Genomic DNA, 16,092 nt, shown 5'->3' on the forward strand with positions numbered 1-16,092 from the left:
GAGATCACTGAAGAAATCAAAGAGAAATCAAAAAATACCTAGAGACAAATTACAATGAAAACACAACAATCCAAAACCTATGGGATGCAGCAAAAGCAGTTCTAAGAGGGAAGTTTATAGCTATACAAGCCTACCTCAAGAAACAAGAAAAATCTCAAATAAACAGTCTAACCTTACACCGCAAGGAACTAGAGAAAGAACAAACAAAACCCAAAGTTAGCAGAAGGAAAGAAATCATAAAGATCAGAGGAGAAATAAATGAAATAGAAACAAAGAAAACAATAGCAAACATCAATAAAACTAAAAGCTGGTTCTTTGAGAAGATAAACGAAACTGATAAACAATTTGCCAGACTCACCAAGAAAAAGAGGGAGAGGACTCAAATCAATAAAATTACAAATGAAAATGGAGAAGTCATAACAGACACCGCAGAAATACAAAGTATCCTAAGAGATTACTACAAGCAACTCTATGCCAATAAAATGGACAACCTGGAAGAAATGGACAAATTCTTAGAAAGGTACAACCTTCCAAGACTGAACAGGAAGAAATAGAAAATATGAACAGACCAATCACAAGTAATGAAATTGAAACTGTGATTAAAAATCTTCCAACAAACAGAAGTCTAGGACCAGATGGCTTCACAGGTGAATTCTAACAAATATTTAGAGAAGAGCTAACACCCATCCTTCTCAAACTCTTCCAAAACATTGCAGAGGAAGGAACACTCCCAAACTCATTCTACGAGGCCACAATCACCCTGATACCAAAACCAGACAAAAACACTACAAAAAAAGAAAATTACAGACCAATATCACTGATGAATATAGATGCAAAAATCCTCAACAAAATACTAGCAAACAGAATCCAACAACACATTAAAAGGATCATACACCATGATCAAGTGGGATTTATCCCAGGGATGCAAGGATTCTTCAATATACGCAAATCAATCAATGTGATACACCATATTAACAAATTCAAGAATAAAAACCATATGATCATCCCAATCGGTGCAGAAAAAGCTTTTGACAAAATTCAATGCCCATTTATGATAAAAACTCTTCAGAAAGTGGGCATAGAGGGAACCTACCTCAACATAATAGAGGCCATATATGACACAGCCACAGCAAACATCAGTCTCAATGGTGAAAAACTGAAAGCATTTCCTCTAAGATCAGGAACAAGACAAGGATGTCCACTCTCGCCACTATTATTCAACATAGTTTTGGAAGTCTTAGCCACAGCAATCAGAGAAGAAAAAGAAATAAAAGGAATACAAATTGGAAAAGAAGAAGTAAAACTGTCACTGTTTGCAGATGACATGATACTATACATAGAGAATCCTAAAGATGCCACCAGAAAACTACTAGAGCTAATCAATGAATTTGGTAAAGTTGCAGGATACAAAATTAATGCACAGAAATCTCTCGCATTCCTATACACTAATGATGAAAAATCTGAAAGAGAAATTAAGGAAACAGTTCCATTTACCACTGCAACAAAAACAATAAAATACCTAGGAATAAACCTACCTAGGGAGACAGAAGACCTGCAATGCAGAAAACTATAAGACACTGATGAAAGAAATTAAAGATGATACCAACAGATGGAGAGATATACCATGTTCTTGGATTGGAAGAATCAATATTGTGAAAATGACTCTACTACCCAAAGCAATCTACAGATTCAATGCAATCCCTATCAAATTACCAGTGGCATCTTTTACAGAACTGGAACAAAAAATCTTAAAATTTGTATGGAGACACAAAAGATCCTGAATAGCCAAAGCAGTCTTGAGGGAAAAAAACGGAGCTGGAGGAATCAGACTCCCTGACTTCAGACTATACTACAAAGCTACAGTAATCAAGACAATATGGTACTGGCACAAAAACAGAAATACAGATCAATGGAACAGGATAGAAAGCCCAGAGATAAACCCACACACCTATGGTCAACTAATCTATGACAAAGGAGGCAAGGATATACAATGGAGAAAAGACAGTCTTTTCAATAAGTGGTGCTGGGAAAACTGGACAGCTACATGTAAAAGAATGAAATTAGAACACTCCCTAACACCATACACAAAAATAAACTCAAAATGGATTAGACACCTAAATGTAAGACTGGACACTATAAAACTCTTAGAGGAAAACATAGGAAGAACACTCTTTGACATAAATCACAGCAAGATCTTTTTTGATCCACCTCTTAGAGTAATGGAAATAAAAACAAAAATAAACAAATGGGACCTAATGAAACTTAAAATCTTTTGCACAGCAAAGGAAACCATAAACAAGACGAAAAGACAACGCTCAGAATGGGAGAAAATATTTGCAAATGAATCAACGGACAAAGGATTAATCTCCAAAATGTATAAACAGCTCATGCAGCTCAACATTAAAAAAACGAACAACCCAATCCAAAAATGGGCAGAAGACCTAAATAGACACTTCTCCAAAGAAGACATACAGATGGCCAAGAAGCACATGAAAAGCTGCTCAACATCACTAATTATTAGAGAAATGCAAATCAAAACTACAATGAGGTATCACCTCAAACCAGTTAGAATGGGCATCATCAGAAAATGTACAAACAACAAATGCTGGAGAGGGTGTGGAGAAAAGGGAACCCTCTTGCACTACTGGTGGGAATGTAAATTGATACAGCCACTATGGAGAACAGTATGGAGGTTCCTTAAAGAACTAAAAATAGAATTACCATATGACCCAGCAATCCCACTACTGGGCATATACCCAGAGAAAACCATAATTCAAAAAGACACATGCACCCCAATGTTCATTGCAGCACTATCTACAATAGCCAGGTCATGGAAGCAACCTAAATGCCCATTGACAGACGAATGGATAAAGATGTGGTATATATATACAATGGAATATTACTCAGCCATAAAAAGGAATGAAATTGGGTCATTTGTAGAGACATGGATGCATCTGGAGACTGTCATACAGAGTGAAGTAAGTCAGAAAGAGCAAAACAAATATCGTATATTAACGCATATATGTGGAACCTAGAAAATGGTACAGTTGAACCAGTTTGCAGAGCAGAAATTGAGACACAGATGTAGAGAACAAACGTATGGACACCAAGGGGGGAAAGCGGCGGGGGGTGAGGGTTGTGGTGTGATGAATTGGGAGATTGGGATTGACATGTATACACTGATGTGTATAAAATGGATGACTAATAAGAAAAAATAAACAATAAACATAAAAAAAATAGCAAAGAGGACACACCACATAAATACAACTAAAGCATAAAATGAAGGAATTGATATCAAACATAGCAGTCACATCAATAACTGTGAACGGGCTTAACAAACCTATTAAAAGAAAAAGATATTCAAATTAGTTCATAAAGCAAAATCCAACTCTACGTTGTATACAACAGACACATCTAAAACAGTGACTCAAAAAGGCTAAAAGTCAAGAGATGGGGAAAGATATTTTGAGCAAATTAAAAACAATAAAAAAGCAGGGATTATGATCCTAATATCAAAATATAATTCAAAACACATTAAACAAGATTAAACAGGATATTTTATAATGCAAAAAGGCATAATTCACAATAAAAATGTAACAGTTATGAATATCTACATACCAAATAACACAGAAAGTACTGTGTAAAGTAGAAACTACAGGAGATGCAAGGAAAAGTAGAAAAACACTAATAACAGTAGATTTTAACACACCATTCTCAGTGCAAGACAGGTCAAGTGACCAAAAATAAGAATATAGAAGATCTAAACAGCATGATCAATAAAGTAGAGCTTATGGATACACAGCAAACACCACACCCTGATAACAGAGAATATATCTCCTTCTCAGTGCACATGAACCATCTTCTTTCCATGTGCGTGCGTGTGTGTGTGTGTGTGTGTGTGTGATGAGAACACTTAAGATCTACCCTCTTAGCAAATTTTAAGTATCCAACACAGTATTGTTAACTATTGTCATCACGCTGTAACTAGATCTCCAGAACTAATTTATCTTGCAAAACTGAAACGTTGTACCCTGTGACCAACAACTCCCCATTATATAAATGTATTCTTCAAAAATGTCACCATCGTGAAAGGAAAGAAAACCCTGAAGATTAGAGAAATGACGACTAAATGCAATACACGATCCTGAACTGGATCCTACACTGAAGGGGAAAAATACTATAAAAGAGATAATTGGGACAATTAACAAAATTGGAATATGAACTATAGATTAAAGTTTCAATGTTTAATTTCCCGAATTTGATCACTATTACGAGTACATCTTTGTTCTTAAGAAACACACACTAAAGTATTAGAGGTAAAGAGGAATGATTTCTGCAACGTAATCTCAAATGTTCAGGAAAAAAATGGGTGTGTGCAGGTGCGTGTGTGTGTGTGTGTGTGTGTGTAGAGAGAGAGAGAGTAAAGAGAGAGAGAAAAAATGATTTTAAAAAATGACAATTAGTGAATCTGGGTAAAAGTAGTACATAGGAATTCTCTGTATTATTTTTGTAACATTTCCATAAATATGATTTTTTTTTAGGTCTTAGAAGCTAGCAGAAAAAAAAGCTGACTTAATTACACTTGCATTTTCTTTTCTCCCCCTACTGAACCCATTAAGTTGACATGAAATTACCTGACAAAAAGACTCATACTCCATTTTCCCAACTTTGCCACAATGACTAAGAAACAATTCCAGGTTTTACTTATTACTCCTTAGTTTATAAACCACAAGTGGTTTAGTCTTTTTTTCCCCCTGAAGTCATAAATTGCCTTCCATGCCCTTCCCTAATGAACTATGATGACTTTATAACACATTTCATTTTAAAAAGTACATTGTTTTCTTAAGTACTGTCACCCTTTCTTCTCCTTACCCTAAATCAGATTTATCTTTCCAAACAAAGACATTAGGAAACATCTCAGTATACAGTAAAATGGAATCACCATGTAATACCAATTATTCCTCTTCAACATAACTTCGACTTTTAAAAAAATTTTCCATAGCCATAATTTCAAAGTCCTATCCAGCTTAATTCTAGGTAAGTCAAATAACCTCCCAGCTATTTTCCTTCACTCCTGAATTCTCCTCACTCCTCACTAGACTCCACAATGATATTAGAATTCTTTTCTAAAGGTAGGATTTTGTTGGGCTCGTTCAGAAATTCTCAGGAGCTCTAAATGTCTTTGTGTAAAATCCAAAAATCTCAGTATGTACTTCTAGGCCCTCCACTAACTTCATACTCTACTCTCATCACTTAATACAATCCATTCAGGCAAATCCTTTCAGCCAAACATACTTATGAGCACTGCCTATGATTTGCTTGCTTCCAACTCAATGCCTTTTATTTATATTATGTCTCATCTTAAGAGTCTTTCTTCCTTGTCTCTATCATGTCATGCTTTTCCCCTACTTCATAATCATGCTCAAAATTCCAGTGCCTAGAAAGATTTCTCTGGCTAATTTTCCAATCAATTCATCCACACTTGTTCCGTCTTAGCACTTCTACACAGAGCTCCTAAAGGTAATATTTGTGCACAAATTTACCTTGTACATCTTCTGTGAGCTATGAACATGTGGATATTCCTTTCCCTACTAGATTGTAATTTCCAGATAGAATAACAAGTAGATAAAGAGGTAGGGTTCCATAACTATTTACTTTCCATTCTCATAGACCTAACTGTAATATGGATGAAAGTGTAATGGCCTGACAACAAGTAACAGAAAATTGTACAGATCTCCATAAATATGAGAAAATCATAAAGAAAATCTACCTCAGGTAGCTAAAAAATATACTTACCTTCTATTTCTTGCCCAATAGAAAGTCCAGCCCATTTTCGCTGTAAAATAAAAAAGAGAGAAAAAAAGACACTTAACACCAAATCAATCAAAATTAAGAGAAATGAGGAAAAGAGGATTTCTTTGAATTTCATTAACACATTCCAAGACCAAAACATGGTCGTTAAGTGTTGAATTGTGTCCCACAAAAAGATATGTTGAAGTCTTAGCCCCCGACACCTGTGAATGTGACCATATTTGGAAATAGGGTCTTTGCAGATGATATCAAGGTAAGATGAGGTCATATCAAATTAAGGTAGACCCTAAGCCAATATGGCTTCCTTATAAGAAAAGGACACACAGCACACGGGGAGAAAGTCATGTGACAATGAAGGCAGAGACTGAAGTGATATATCTACCAGTCAATGAACATCAAGGATTGTCCGCAACACCAGAAGCTAAGCACAGAACAGATTTTTCCCTAGTGCCTTCAGAGAGAGCCTGGCCCTGCTGACACCTTGACTTCAGACTTCTAGCCTTCAGAACTGTGAGAGAATACATTTCTGCTGTTTTAAGCCACCCAGTTTTTGGTACTTTGTTACAGCTGCCCTAGGAAACATATGCTATAGTTTATTTATGCCTGAACATCTATCCTCAAAACATATAAAGCTTGCCTTTTTACAGTAAAGCTGGCACCACTGAATAGGATGCTCCTTTGCATAATATAATGCTCCTGAAAGACTCCGTAGTATCAGATATTCCAGTGTTCTAAATGTACTGTGGATAGTTATAGTGTTTGATACAGTAGCACAAAAAGAAAGACGTTCAATTCATGAAAACTAAATTAAAACTTATCAGATAATCTATACTGAAACCCAAGCAGGGATTCAAATCATTAGATGGTCATGACTATTCTTTGTGTACTAGCCAGAAGAGTGTCAGGCATTTGGCTTTAGCTTCTCCCCAGTACCGACTGGCAAGAATGTACGGAGGCAGGACAGATTGTGTTCAGGCAGGAATTCAAGACTGGCTTGGTATAGATTCAAAATTAGCAGTTACTGACAAAACTCCAAAGAACAGTGAGAAAAATAATTTTTGACTGGAAATCAAAAGTTTGTCTACTCATCTGAACTTTGTGGATTTTGTGGTGGGTAGTTAAGAAGATGCTGTGTTTTGAATATGTGGAACAAGTGCTCTACCTTCCAGCTTTCTCACCACCTCTCCACCCTTCACCTCTCTTTTCTGTAGTACCCCATCCCACTTCTGGCCAACTGGAAATTTAGTAGCATACTGGTTAAGCCCAGACTTTGGGTCACAAAGCAGCCACATTTAGGTTCTATACCCAGAGACAGCCTCAAGGACGATAATAACGGCATCTATCATTTGGGGTTGTTAAGAGAATTAAATGAGTGAACACAGGCAAAAGCACTTAGAATAGCACTTGGCCTATAGTAAATGTTGGGAAAATTTTTTTAAAGCAGAGACAAGGAAAAATAGTTAGAAACCCCATTTCTGGCCAGCAGAATCTCAAATGCAGCTCTGTAAAAGCTGGTTAACTCTAGAATACTCCAAACCTTTGATCTATAAGAAGCAAATGCGAAAGGTAGTCCTGATATTGGAGAGGCATCTGAACAGAGAAAAAGGGAACAGTGAGTGAACATTTCCCATAATTTTTGAGGGATTCAAGAGATCTTTAATAGTTCCCTAACAAGTGTTTGATCTCCTTCCTTAAACCTCCAGGTGTGGGAGGGCAGAAATCAATGCTTATTAGCATACTACAAGGAGGTAAAGGTTGCATTTGCATTGTTTAGGACTGGGGACCAGCAGCATGAGTCAGGTGACAAGGGAGGAAAGGATACAGACTCCTACTGGCGATGCTCCTACATTATGTATTATGTGCCTGCAATAGTGCTAGGCAATTTCCCCTCCACAGAATCCACAAACAGTTATAAATGTAATCATAATCCTTTCACTTATTACAGAAGCCCAGCAAGTTAGGTTGTAATTTGAGATAACAGCTACTCATATCATATTCTTTAGTCTAACATCATTGCATTTTAAAATCATTATTAGATGTCAATTTTAGAAGTAAATGCCATTTTTATATATTATATACATTTTCCGTTACCCTGTGAGCTAACATTAAAATAACTTGACACTTTGATAGCTGATATCACTGCAGAATTCTTTTAAATTAGGGGGAAAAAGTCAAGGCAATAAAAGGCAGACATAGTAAAAATTGGCAATTAAGAATATATCTTTAAATTCCTTACATAATACCTAGATGGTTTTCCTCAATATGAATCAATACAGTTACAGCGTGACACAGCTTGCTTTAAATGAATTGATTCTTTTACAACTTTCAAGAATAGAAGAGAATAAATTCCTGACTTACCTGAGGTAAGCTGAATGCAATGCTCCCTGGAACCACAGATGGGTGGGTCCTCAGTGTAAATGTGTACCTGTGGTTGGGGGAGGTCCTCACCATCACGTGCCTAAAAGACAGAAACACAGTCAATACTCCACGTCAAAGGAAATAAAGAACATCAATTCCAAATGTGCTCATTTCCAACAAACGATGCTTGATGAGTACTGGGTGGAAACATGGCATTATATGAGTCCTGAAGAAACAGGACCACAAATTTCATTTCCAAAAACTGTCCGCAATTCAAAATGTTTTCCAGGAATAAGGACGACCTCAGGCCAAACAGACATCAAGCAGAATCAGGACCAATTTCAAGAAAGTACATACCATCCAAAACATCAATGTCATTACATTTCCAGTTTACATAAAACTGAAGACAGTGATTTACTTGATAGTAAGTAAAAATTAGATGAATTTCCTCTCCTGAGACTTATTTCACATCCTAACTAGACTAAAGGAAGGAGAACCAAAGATAGAATAAAGCCAGGATATAGCAGTCAAAAAAAAAGTTAGTTTTTAGGACTATTCATTACATCTCTTTGCAGATTCCCACAACATGTTGAAATAGTAACAGCCTGTAAAATTAAAAAGGTGGTAAAAATGAAAAAATTTTCCCAAAATATATCAGCTTCCATATAGATATCAATATTTACTATTTCAAAGCATTTTGTGCTAATTCACCCTGCTCAGAAGTTACCTGTAAACAGATGAACTATAGTTATCTCATGATCATCTCCTATACCAAGAAACTACCAAGGACTGTGTGTGAGATAGAAGCTTCAAACTCTGCTACAATAGCACTATCTTTTTAAAAATTATCTTTTAGAGTGCTATAATTTTTAAAATATTAATGGTTAATGTTTCTATACATATCATTTTGTCAGTAGGACACAAGTTCCTTATATCTACTATACTTTAAGTAACCCCCTCACGTGTACAGTGAACATCTAACACGTAAAAGAATTCCATAAGCAAATTCTCACACTGATTGTCTGTAGTCCAGTTTATATGTAGAAAGTTCTATGTTCAACTTAGAATCACAGAATTTTTAGGACTGGAAACAATGTTAATACAATTATGTAGTATAGCCCTTTACTCTGAAGCGGAAAACCACAGATGATAAGCAATTCTAACCCTGTGAAACTCATGTATTTCTCAGATAGCTTTAGAAACAGAAAAAGGCTCAGTTAAAATCCCTTCCTTCCTCATTTCCCTAGTCTGCCTTCTGGAACAGCCCCTTCATGTCCTTATCTCCACCAACCTTAGAAGCACATGGATGGCAATGAACTTGGTAGCAGGGTATTTAGAAGTTTTGCCAATGGTTGATGTGAATCAGTTAAAATAAATGACAGTGAAAAATGCTTGTAAAGATTCTACAATTGTGCATCTTCCAATTTTCATGTCTCTTGGATTATCATAGTAATAATGATCAAAACAGCTAATATTTATTGCGGACTTATTAATGTGGTAGACTCTGTTCTAAGTGCTTTATTTGTGTAACTCAATATTCACAAACACCCTGAGGAAGATAGTACCATCATCCCCATTTTACAGATTAGGACACTGAGGCACAGTCAGGGTAAATAACTTACCCATGGTCACCCAGTTTATAATTGGCAGAACCAGGATCCAAACTCAGACAATCTGACCCAAAGCCAAAAACCTAATGACTACGCTATATATGATTCATATATCCAGCATGTTTAGTTCTGCTAAGAAAACCAGTGGAAAAATAAAGTTATATATAAAAAACTATGGGGCTTCCCTGGTGGCGCAGTGGTTGAGAGTCTGCCTGCCAATGCAGAGGACACGGGTTCGAGCCCTGGTCTGGGAGGGTCCCACATGCCGCGGAGCCACTGGGCCCGTGAGCCACAATTGCTGAGCCTGCGCGTCTGGAGCTGGTGCTCCGCAGCAAGAGAGGCCGTGATAGTGAGGGGCCCGCGCACCGCGATGAAGAGTGGCCCCCACTTGCCGCAACTGGAGAAAGCCCTAGCACAGAAACGAAGACCCAACACAGCCATAAATATATAAATAAATAAATAAATAAATAAATAAATTTAAAAACAAAAAACAAAAAAAACTATGTATCATTTAGAAAACATTATATTTATCAAAATTTGATACAGTAAATACATGACTCTTTCTCATCTCCCATTTTCCAATTCAGCAAGAGGAATTAAAAAATTATACTCAAACGTTTCCAAAAATTAATTAATTAATTAATTAAGGACTCTCCAGAAGTTTCTAAAATACCATTTAGCAGGTTAGAAGAAAACAAAGTCAGATACTCACTGGCCAGACTGGAAATCCTTTTCATTCACAACTGCACAGTTAGTTAAAGATAATTCATCTGTAGGACATCTTGCAGCTTGCATACTCTGTAAGAATCAATGATTAGGAAAATAAAATTAAGTCACCTTTTATTTTCTTAAAGAATATTTTATGCTTCCCTGTCCTCTATTCCCCATCATCTGTAGTAAACGCTTACTGTTTTTGACCCCCAGCACCCCTTACTCTGTGGTAACAGTAAACCCTGCCTTTCGGAAACTGCTCCCTCCCCATTCCATGTGCTTTTGTGGGCCTGCCAATCACAGCACACGTGCAATCACACAGAGTACTATCCCATCCATGGGACTTTATATAGACAGGCGCTAGAAGAAAGGCACTCTCCCTCGCATCACCACCACACGAAGGAAGCCTTTCTGCTCTAAAAGAAGAAAACTATCGCAGAGAAAGCAAAGGTGACAGAGACACAGACAAACAGACACCTTGAGACTCAGACCCGACAACGAAGTTAAAACCCTTGAGACCAGTTCTGAAAGTTGGCTGAGTCAATAAACTCTTTTTTGCTCAAGCTTATTTGGGTTAGTTTTCCATTTCTTCCAAAAAAAAAAAAAAGATTTTGACATAAAAATGCAATGATGTAAATTCAATACATTTGATAAAGTATATCGTGAAAAAGTATCTCCTCATAAGAGATCTCAAGTGGCTATGAACCATTTCTCCTACAGACTAAGAAAAGCTATCTTCCAAATACCTTCCAACAAAAATAATTACAGGTATGTTTAAAATAAAATAGCAATTAACAGTCCTTTTGATCAACATTGATCAAGAGCTACTAGTAAAACATTCCTTCATATAATGTATGTAACCAATAATCCTTCCACCATCCTCTAGGGTTTCCTAGTTATTGAAATATGACACTCATAGTCTGTTTATGACTAACATACTCACTCTTCAAACCTAAAGCCAAAGCTTATTCTTCTTAAATTTGTCTCCCAAATACAAATTTATAGAGGAAAATAAATTACTCTTTGCCTTGCTTTTGTTTTTAATAAAAGGCTAGTTTCAATACAGCTACCCCAGTTGTTCAGAGCAGTGGTCTCTAAAGTGGGATATGTGCACCTGAAGGGTTTGCAGGATAATCCTTTGGGGTATAAGAAGAAAATATCAGTTCTTCTATTTATATTTATTTATACCCATTTTTATTAAAGATGAACCCCATGCTAAGTGTATATTCTGCCTTAAGATGTAACCTAATGACACTAATAAAGACTTCATAATCTGCCAGGCCTTTAAAAATTCAGTATTCACAGCTAGAGATAAACTTCTCTAATTTTTCCACCTATGTTTAAAGTCACATCCTATTGAATCTAGCAATTCACAACATTGTATTAAAGTTAAATAACTGTTGAAACTGCTAAGGTTTCCTGAGAGAAAAGACAAGAAGCTATGACCCACAGTAAAAATGACTAAAATGATATACGGAAAATAAAATGGTGACAAACTAGTATTCTTTTATTGGTAAATATAGCCAAAATCTCTTAGAAAACTCTAAAGAGCTGAAGATATCAGGACATATTACAGAGTGTAGGAGGTCTGCTATATAGTTGAATCAAAATATAGTTATTTCTTTCATCTTAGAAGATTTGCTAGGTAATTGCAAAACACACCAAGAACTACAATTTTGCGAGTCACTAAAGGAAAGATGTACTGAAAAAGATACAGCCTAAACTATAAATGAAACAATATGCTTTATGGGAAAACTGTAACCACTGACGGAATGGCTGTTTTGACTGGAATAAAAAGAATAATTCCAGAATAAAGTTACAAAGACAGCACATTAAGTGAAAGTTGTTCACTGTTTCATTCACAGGTAAACTGTTGCTGCATATAAGTCAGAGCCAAAGGTGTGCACATGTCCTTCAGGATGTCACTGAGGTCAACTTTATCAAAACAAGATCCTTACAATATAGAATCTTTCCTACACTCTGTAAAAAGCCAGGAAGCAGCGTCAAATCTTTTTTTTTTTTTTTTTGTAAACCATATAGGGATTCACTGGTTACCAAAAGGTAAAGTGCTACCAAGAAGATATTAAAAAAAGAAAAAAAAGAAGAAAGGAAAAGAAAAGAAAAATTCACTTTGCTCCTACAAGATAAAAATGAACAAAAACAAAAAGTAAAAAATACCTTGTGCTAATGAATAGAGCATTTCAAAAATGGTTACTTAGAAACATTTCCATTGCTAAGCGATTCTGCTGTTGAAAACAATGTATATTACCTAAAAATGAGCAAAAAATAAAAACTCTCATATCTGCATGCTTTAAAAAGTTCGAAACAAAATTTTCTAATCTTTAAAAAAATCATCCAAATGATTTTTCAACGATTTTTGAACCCGTTTATTAGTACTATAAAAGTACAATACATTCTGATTAGTCTGCAAGAAAAACTAATAGATGGAAATTTACCAACCACATTTCACACATTTCAATAAAACATTTCCATACATGGTAGATAATCTGGGGGAATTTCAAAAGTACAGCTAAATTCCCCCCATTCTTATCTATGCTTTGATGGCCATTAAAATCAAGTAACAAAAAAACCCTAAATTTAGGGCTTCCCTGGTGGCACAGTGGTTAGGAATACGCCTGCCAATGCAGGGGACATGGGTTCGAGCCCTGCTCTGAGAAGATCCCACATGCCGCAGAGCAACTAAGTCCATGAGCCACCATTACTGAGCCTGTGCTCTAGAGTCCGCGAGCCACAACTACTGAGCCCACGTGGCACAACTACTGAAGCCCATGCGCCTAGAGCCCATGCTCCGCAACAAGAGAAGACACCGCAATGAGAAGCCTGCACACTGCAGTGAAGAGTATCCCCGCTCGACGCAACTAGAGAAAGCCTGCACGCAGCAACGAAGACCCAACGCAGCCAAAAATAAATAAATAAAAAATTTTTTTAAAAAAACCCTGGATTTAGGGCTTCCCTGGTGGCGCAGTGGTTGAGAATCTGCCTGCCGATGCAGGGGACACGGGTTCGAGCCCTGGTCTGGGAAGATCCCACATGCCACAGAGCAACTAGGCCCGTGAGCCACAACTACTGAGCCTGCGCATCTGGAGTCTGTGCTCTGCAACAAGAGAGGCCACGATAGTGAGAGGCCCACGCACCGCGATGAAGAGTGGCCCCCGCTTGCCGCAACTAGAGAAAGCCCTCGCACAGAAACGAAAACCCAACACAGCCAAAATATAAATAAAATAAATAAATAATAATTAAAAATGAATATCTGCTTATTAAAAAAAAAAAAAAACCTGAATTTAGAAATAGACCTCTGAACAGTTGTATCACAAAATATTAAACCAAGATTTTAAAGAACAGTAAAGCATCACTTTGCTTTCTGTATTATTAATAAATAAAATTAAGAGAATTTTCTACAGTTCATCTTTAGCTCATCCTTTTTCTCTTTTGTGTATGTTTTACTATGTATATAAACTATTAGTGTATCACTTAAAAATAAATAGGTATATATACTGGGGATATAGGATCAAAACATTTTTTGTGTATGAGATCTATGAAATCACTAATTTAGAACATGACACAAATAAGGTCTAGGTCATAAGTTTGCTTTCCGAATGAGACAGTATTTTTGCCCATGGTCACTGTTTGACCAGCCACCTGACCAAAATGTGCAGAACTTTGTTTCCCTCTTACCCTGGGGTCTCTCTCACTTACAAGCTTCTTTCTCTTTTTTTTTTTTCAATATTTTAACCCTGCAAAATCCAGAACTGCTTTCTACGACATTCAAGTTCTTTTTTTTTTAATCCTATAAATTTATTTATTTTGGGCTGCATTGGGTCTTCGTTGCTGTGCTCGGGCTTTCTCTAATTGTGGCGAGCGGGGGTTACTCTTCGTTGTGGTGCGCGGGCTTCTCATTGCGGTGGCTTCTCTTGTTGCAGAGCACAGCCTCTAGGTGTGTGGGCTTCAGTAGTTGCGGCTCGCAGGCTCTAGAGCACAGGCTCAGTAGTTGTGGCACACGGGCTTAGTTGCTCCACGGCACGTGGGATCTTCCTGGACCAGGGCTCGAACCCGTGTGCCCTGCATTGGCAGGCGGATTCTTAACCACTGCGCCACCAGGGAAGTCCCACTTCTTTCTCTTATATTCCTCTCTTCCCTAACTCTGAGCCCCTTGTCCAGCCAACTCCTACTTATTCTACAATTTCTCAGCTCAGACATTACATTTTCTAGAAGACCTTCCTAGATATCTTCTCCTCCTGTAAGATAAAGGTCAAATGGAAGAACTTAACTGTATTTTTATTGTCTGTTTACACTGCGTAAAAGACATAAGGTTCTCAAGGACTGAGACTACATCTTGCTCGGATCTATGGTTCCCAGGGCTAAGACAGGGCATGGCACACAGTCAGTGCTCATTAAACATTTGTTGAATAAATGAACTTACAGATCAATACAATCTATCCCAACTGCAGAATAAACAATTCAAAGAACATGGACACAAAGGACGTTTCAAGGTTATTTAGGAAGTGATATAATTTAAATAAAATTATCTAATAGTTCAAAATTACACAGAATTGATATAGCCAAAGTTATTTAAAAATTTACAAAATGCTAAGTTAACCTTTTCATTTGTAAACTTGTTTACTTGTCAAAGAGTTGGTGTCCTTTAAAAAAGAGTGAAAAAATCTGTAAAAGTCATCTGGCTGGCCAACTAAAACAGATGTTGTGAGCAAAAGGCCTCCCTACTGGAATCTAGAAGCATCTGTGTTTTTATGGTAAGCCAAGCAGGGTATCTCATTTTCTCATCAAAATATAAGACCCTATAAATAGTAGCTGTTTACTTATCACAATAATGCCAAGGGAAAACTCCACAATTTTTCTAACACTGATCTTGCCTCTAGGAAACAATGATAAAAGTCCAGCCACAACAGCCACATAGCTATTATGAAATGAAAATATAAAACTGACAGGCAAATTTATATAAGTTTAGTTATCTGAGGTACTAGAATATTTAACTGTCTGAAGGCTATAAAATGTTTTCATTAACAACTTGAAATGTAAAAAATTATTAACTCATTGCTACGCAAAAGAATGAAAATCTCAACAAATCTTTAATGGAAACTTCAGCAGAAGTAATTATATCATTACTTTGAACCCTCTTGCACTGTTGGTGGGAATGTAAATTGATACAGCCAGTATGCAGGTTCCTTAAAACACTAAAAATAGAACTACCATATGACCCAGCAATCCCACTACTGGGCATATACCCAGAGAAAACCATAATTCAAAAGACACATGCACCCCAATGTTCATTACAGCACTATTTACGATAGCCAGGACATGGAAGCAACCTAAATGTCCATCAACAGAGGAATGGATAAAGAAGATGTGGTACATATATACAATGGAATATTACTCAACCATAAAAAGGAATGAAATTGGATCATCTGTAGAGACATGGATGGACCTAAAGAGTGTCATACAGAGTGAAGTAAGTCACAAAGAGAAAAACAAATATCGTATTAACACATATATGTGGAATGTAGAAAAATGGTATTGATGATCTTTTTTTTTTTTTTAAGTAAATTTATTTATTTATTTTTGG

General features: G+C 36.5%; 1 protein-coding gene across 1 annotated transcript in view; it reads right to left on the minus strand.

Annotated features, from left to right (window-relative positions):
- NSF (N-ethylmaleimide sensitive factor, vesicle fusing ATPase) overlaps positions 1-16,092 on the minus strand; it is a 158,593-nt gene that overhangs the window by 121,683 nt on the left and 20,818 nt on the right. The window contains exons 2-4 of the mRNA XM_061176781.1: positions 10,492-10,577; positions 8,170-8,269; positions 5,797-5,836 (exon numbers count right to left, since the gene is read on the minus strand). Of these exons, the coding sequence (XP_061032764.1) occupies positions 5,797-5,836; positions 8,170-8,269; positions 10,492-10,577 (226 nt within the window). The remainder of the gene's footprint in view (positions 1-5,796; positions 5,837-8,169; positions 8,270-10,491; positions 10,578-16,092) is intronic.

Source organism: Eubalaena glacialis, chromosome 19 (assembly GCF_028564815.1).
Source record: "Eubalaena glacialis isolate mEubGla1 chromosome 19, mEubGla1.1.hap2.+ XY, whole genome shotgun sequence".
NCBI classification, from domain to species: Eukaryota; Metazoa; Chordata; class Mammalia; order Artiodactyla; family Balaenidae; genus Eubalaena; species Eubalaena glacialis.